This window comes from Neoarius graeffei, chromosome 22 (genome assembly GCF_027579695.1).
Source record: "Neoarius graeffei isolate fNeoGra1 chromosome 22, fNeoGra1.pri, whole genome shotgun sequence".
In the NCBI taxonomy this organism is placed as follows: domain Eukaryota; kingdom Metazoa; phylum Chordata; class Actinopteri; order Siluriformes; family Ariidae; genus Neoarius; species Neoarius graeffei.
Genome location: NC_083590.1, coordinates 39,264,677 through 39,271,079, shown reverse-complemented (window position 1 = coordinate 39,271,079; position 6,403 = coordinate 39,264,677). Strand labels below are relative to the sequence as shown.

Below are 6,403 nucleotides of genomic sequence, written 5' to 3'. Positions count from 1 at the left end.
CACATTTTTGTGTTTTACAGGTTATACTAACACTGTCTATGGGATGTTCATGTATAGGCTATAGGGGGTGCAGGTAAGGTGTGAGTTATTAAAAATATTCAATATTGAATACAAACATTCAAAAACTTGTATCAGATCTGCCAAGCTTTACACATTTTGTGTAGGAGCTCCACATTCAACATTGGAGTGCACTAGAACATACTCCAAAATACTCTATTGTTTGGTCTGTGGCAATAAAAGTGATTGAACTGTAATATTGATGTGTCTATACACAAGAGCACGACCATATGTACACGGAAATACATCCATTAAATGTACTTAGAATAACTCAAGAGAAGTTGTTTCTCTCTCTGTCTCTCTCTCTCTCTCTCTCTCCAGGCAGAGGTGAGATGACAGAGGTGCAGCCAGTGTTGGACTTTGCCTCATCAGGAAGGTCTGGACGACGTAATGCTCTGCCTGACATTTTAGGCTCACCAGCAGGGGTTAACCCGTCTGATCTTCCCCTGAAATTGACTGAGCTGTCTCTCACAGGTCAGTCTGAAGAGAAGTGTGCGTGTTTGGATGATGTACATTTTGTCAAATTAACATTTCCAAGGATTTGGCAGACTTTCCCCCCCAGAGAGCCCTCCTGAAGCTCTGTCATCTTCTTAAGCCAATTCCTATAAATTCCCCTCTCTCGGTGATGTGCTGACTGGCACAAAAGGAAATGCAAACACTTTCATTTGTACGAAAAATCACCTCATCAGATAAAAAGCTGTCCAGTTTTCATCACTCACCAATTTCTCGGTTTGATATCAGTCTCTTGATTCATCCTCATCAATTCGCCACCCAGCATGAACAGCATTCCTCTTTACCCCTACTCAAAGGGAGCCATATTGGCAGATAAATCTATACTGATCCCAACCACAATTAGATTAGTTATCCGTCTCCGCCAGGAACAATTCCATTGCAGAAGTACAGTAAATTTTCCATGTCTTGCGGCCCCCATATCAACCCTCAGTCCTCAACACCACTTAATCAGTCTCTTTTGCTCCCCACATACAGTGTCTTGCAAAAGTATTTATCCCCCTTGGTGTTTGTCCTGTTTTGTCGCATTACAAGCTAGAATTAAAATGGATTTCTGGGGGGTTAGCACCATTTGATTTACACAGCATGCCTACCACTTTAAAGGAGAAACTTTTTTTTTTAAATTGTGACACAAACAGTAATTAAGATGAAAAAACAGAAATCTGGAGTGTGCATAGGTATTCACCCCCTCAAAGTCAATACTTTGTAGAGCCACCTTTTGCTGCAATTACAACTGCAAGTCTCTTGGGATATGTCTCTATTAGCTTAGCACATCTAGCCACTGGGGTTTTTGCCCATTCCTCAAGGCAAAACTGCTCCAACTCCTTCAAGTTAGATGGGTTGCATTGGTGTACAGCAATCATCAAGTTATGCCACAGATTCTCAATTGGATTGAGGTCTGGGCTTTGACTAGGCTATTCCAAGACATTTAAATGTTTCCCTTTAAACCACTCTAGTGCAGCTTTAGCAGTATGTTTAGGGTCATTGTCCTGCTGGAATGATGAACCTTCGTCCCAGTCTCAAACCTCTGGCCAACTCAAACAGGTCTTCCTCCAGAATTGCCCTGTATTTAGTGCCATCCATCTTTCCTTCAGTCCTGACCAGCTTTCCTGTCCCTGCAGATAAAAAAACATCCCCACAGCATGATGCTGCCACCACCATGCTTCACTGTAGGAATGGTGTTCTCAGGGTGTTGGGTTTGCGCCACACATGGCATTTCCCATGATGGCCAAAAAGATCAATTGTCGTCTCATTTGACCAGAGAATCTTCTTCCATGTGTTTGGGGAGTCTGCCATATACTGTTGGGCAAACTCCAAATGTGTTTTCTGAAGCAATGACATTTTTCTGGCCACTTTTCCATAAAGCCCCACTCTGTGGAGTGTACGGCTTAAAGTGGTCCTATGGACAGATACTCCCATCTCTGCTGTGGGTCTTTGCAGCTCCTTCAGTGTTATCTTTGGTGTCTTTGTTGCATCTCTGTTTAATGTCCTCCTTACCTGGTCTGTGAGTTTTGGTGGGCGGCCTTCTCTTGTCAGGTTTGTAGTAGTGCCATATTCTTTCCATTTTGCTATAATGGATTTAATGGTGCTCCGTGGGATATTCAAAGTTTGGGATATTTTTTTTTATAACCCAACCCTGATCTGTACTTCTCCACAACTTTGTCTCTGACCTGTTTGGAGGCTCCTTGGTTTTCATGTTGCTTGCTTAGTCATGTTGCAGAATCAGGGTCCTTCCAGAACAGGTTGATTTATACAGAGATCATGTGACACTTTGATTGCACACAGGTGGATCTTAATCAACTAATTATGTGACTTATGAAGTGAATTGGTTGGACCAGCTCTTATTTAGGGGTTTCATATGAAAGGGGTTAAATACCTATGCACATTCCAGAGTTCTGTTTTTTCATCTTAATTATTGTTTGTGTCACAATAAAACAACAATTTTCACCTTTAAAGTTGTAGACATGTTGTGTAAATCAAATGGTGCTAACCCTCCAAAACTACATTTTAATTCCATTTTGTAATGCAACAAAACAGGATAAACACCAAGGGGGATGAATAATTTTGCAAGACACTGTAGAGCTAAGAGATGGAGCTCCTGCAGAAATGGTGTTTTGTTTCATGTCTCCTTCCTTTTCTTTCTCATCATGTCATTTAGGTGAGATTGTGGTCTTCACTCTCAAAATGGACCCAACATCTCCCTTTGTTCTCTATACTATTCACCAACTTCTACCCAAGAGTCTTTAGTGGGACCCTGGCTATTCTGCACAAAGAAGTAGCTGCCCAGCCCAAGTTCTCAGAGTTCTCTCTACTTTTTTTGTTTCATGATTTCTCTTTGGACATTTACTTAACAGTATGGTCTGCTCTTGCAGATGTGCGTCTGTCTTTGTTAGTATGATGCACAATGGCGTATGGTTATAGAGAGGGAAAGAAACCATGAGTCCATGAAGGAAGAGGTACAAATCATGATCCCAGCGAGCATGTTGATTAAAGTGAAGCTGGAGTGTGTAGAGCTGCTGGAGGTTCAGCGCTGGGCTTGAAGGCAGAGCTCCTTAGCTAGTCTGTAAATTGCTGAGAGTGTGAGCCTTCAAGGCACAGAAGCTCACTCTGGTTCAATCAACATTCACTGTCATTATCTTCTTTAGGTAGTGTTTTATGGTAACCTTTCACTTGATGCCAGTTGAGGCCTGATGCATTCACTATCATCAGGTGCTGGGTGCTTGGGCTGATTTCATCCAGGGACATATGCCTTTGTTGTCTGCAATAGTGCTGGGTGTATCACTGACCTGAATGAAACAGACACATCATATATGACTTACATTATATAGATGAGTAACAAGTTAAAGGAAAACACCAGCATAGTGCCTTAGTCAGGTGTTGGCCCACCACAAGCAACCAGAACAGTTTCACTGTGCCATGGCATAAACTTTATGTCTCTAGAATTATACTGGCGCAATGAACACCACTGTTCCAAAACATATTCCCTTCATTGGTATTTTGATAATGGTGGTGGACAGCATTTTCTTCATACTTACTTACTGCCTGTTATGCCTCCTGACATTTAGGGCAGCAATGAAGGATCTCCACTCCTGGCGATTCTGGGCCGTCTTTTGGACGCTTCTCCAGTTCAGATTCATGGTTCGCATCTCCTCCGCCACAGTCCGACGCCAGGTGGTTTTGGGTCTTCCTCTTTTTCTTCTACCTTCTGGTGTCCAATGCAGGGCTACTCTAGGGATGCTGTTTGGCTCTCTTCTCATGACATGCCCTATCCAGTTCCAGCGCCGTCTCATTATAATATTCTCCATGCTCTCTCATAGTCTTATATTTGGCATTCAGAACTTCCACCTTCCTGCCACTGGCTTCCAAATAGATTTCACCATTGGCACTCATCCTGGCATCTATCGATAGCCCTAGAAGTCCATCATGCCTGGTAGTGTCAATTCCTTCTGTTGCTGTTTCCATAACACATTTGTTTTGCGGGACAGGGTTGTTAGCCCTGTGCCCAATCCCCAACCTCGAGGACCAGTAGATTGCTTTTTGTCTCATCTCTACCCTTTGACTTGTCCAGCATGGGGAGCCCTACAGGAGATAAATCTCCCACTGTCATAGCTCTAGGGGTCACTGAGACACACAAGCTCTCCGACCACGACAAGGTTGCAGTCCAACAGGGAGCATTTCCTTAGACATCAGTCCAGAAGCTCCCATAGGTGTTCAACTGGATTGAGCTCTTGGGAGTATGAAGGCCATAGAATATGGTTTACAACGTTTTCTTATTCATTTCACCATTTAGTGACCCCTCATGACCTATGATCAGTCGAAAGAATTTATATTGACCCTTCCCTCAAACGGGACAAGTGGACTTTAGAACTGGCATCATGGTCACTGTAGTACATCACGCAAATGGATAGTGCTTTCTACAGATCTATGGATTGTGAAATATAATGGTGAATTATGAACTTTGGGAGAACAACCATGCCTACAACTCCATCTGCCTCCAGTCTGACTACCTATAAACTTTGTCATTCATTAATTGTGACATACACAGTTTCCACATGCACCACATCCTCTTCTCCTCTCGACAATGCAAAAACTCTGACCTAAGGCCTCTTTTATTTTCTCTCCTTCAGAAATGTATGTAGGTTTTACCAAGGGCTTAGCCCAAGGAATTAGGCATCCTACACCTGGAGAATATTTTACCTCCGCTAACTTTGTTGGATAAGGTTATGTTTTCACCTTCATTTGGTTGCCTGTTCCCAACGTAACTCAAAAAGTAGTGAACAGATTTGGATGAAATTTTGAGGAAAGGTGGGCCATGGGCCAAAGACCAATATGTAGCATGGCGGAGGTATGCACTCTTCCGAGTGCCCTTCTAGTTGAATTTTGTGACATTTTAAAGCTAGATCCATGACAGATTTTGGATAATCAGACAAAAAATGACTGGATTGGTGGTTTACTGAAGTATTAGTTCTTCTGGTGTTAATCCAATAAACATTAAGGTCCGGACTATTTCAAATATTGGGGGTAAGGTGAAAAATATATTCGTGAAGACCATGGATAAAGCATTGAGATTAAATAGCACAAGGCATCACATGCCTCAGAGGAAGCACATGTTCTGTCATTTTAACTCTTCCCAGTTGGTAGCTGTGCTGTTCGGTTGGTGGGAATTTGCAGGTGAGAAAAATTATTAAGGGATTTTTGCCACACTTGGTGAACCCTAACCCTAACAACGATTTGTAATATAATGTATAATAATGTTTTATGTTTCTCTCTGTCTCTCTCTCTCTCTCTCAGAAGATGGGCCAGGAGGAGTTCAGTCACCAACATCAGAGGAGGTCTGTCTGCCTTCAGAGAGCGCTGAGGGAAAGGATGAATCATAAACACCTCAGAGTCTGCACTATGAGAAGCGCTGCAGTAACAGGAGTAACGGGAGTAGGAGAAGAAGACAGAGGAACATTGAGGCAGGCAGAAATTGGGAGACATTGAGGAGGTGCAATATGATTTATCAGTGGCTGTGGTACTGGGTGTCATCATGTATCGGTAGGAGGAATATTTGGGAAAGTTCAGGATGTTCCAAAGCAGATGTATCTATAAGACAGAATGAGAACTGGATTGTCTTATATATGACATTCTGTGGATTAATGATGAGCTAATAAGAATGACTTTTTTTAAATACATAATTGGGTGAATGTAACTCTTCTGAATACAGTACTATCAATATCTCAAATACACTGGTAAAAGTTATGTCCTTTTATCTCTTCCAAATCAGAAGGATTTGTTTTAGAGGGGATGATATAGATATGGTTAATCTATAATCAAGAGTCTGGTGTATTATATGGGAAAAAAGGCACTGTAGTAATTATAGATTCCAGTTGATCATTTAAACAAAGTGAATTGTAATATTTGACTTGCCATTGTAACATTTTGCAGTGGCTACTAGAACAACATTAAAGTGACTGTTTGGCCAAACACATCATGGATGGCATATGATGTCATTTGGAAGCTCTTTTGTACAATTAGTCTCACTGTATTAACATATTCACACCAAATGTGTCGTGTAAGCTCAGTCCTCTGTCATGTGTCTCAGCCACATTTCCATATGTGTGACTGCTAGGAGAAAGATCGCTTTTGGCAACTCCAGGTTGCGTGACAGTGCAAAGCCTCTACTGGAATCACATTTCTATGTCATTCCATTGCAGAGTTATTATTGTCCAACTTTGCCAAATTGGTGACTCTAGAGGGCTTGAGTGGTGCACACAAAAATTACTTTGAAGGTATCTGAGACAGACTTCTATCACTGTGTCAGATTACATAATAAGCATATGAAGCATTCGATGGG

The 6,403-nt window shown here is 41.9% G+C and overlaps 1 protein-coding gene across 1 annotated transcript; it reads left to right on the top strand.

Annotated features, from left to right (window-relative positions):
* The first annotated feature begins 389 nt into the window (after positions 1 to 389).
* LOC132870427 (cAMP-dependent protein kinase inhibitor alpha-like) lies at positions 390 to 5,444 on the top strand. The gene is made up of 2 exons (XM_060904063.1): positions 390 to 531; positions 5,362 to 5,444. The coding sequence occupies exons 1-2, from the start codon at positions 390 to 392 to the stop codon at positions 5,442 to 5,444; spliced, it is 225 nt and encodes a 74-aa protein (XP_060760046.1).
* Positions 5,445 to 6,403: the final 959 nt, after the last annotated feature.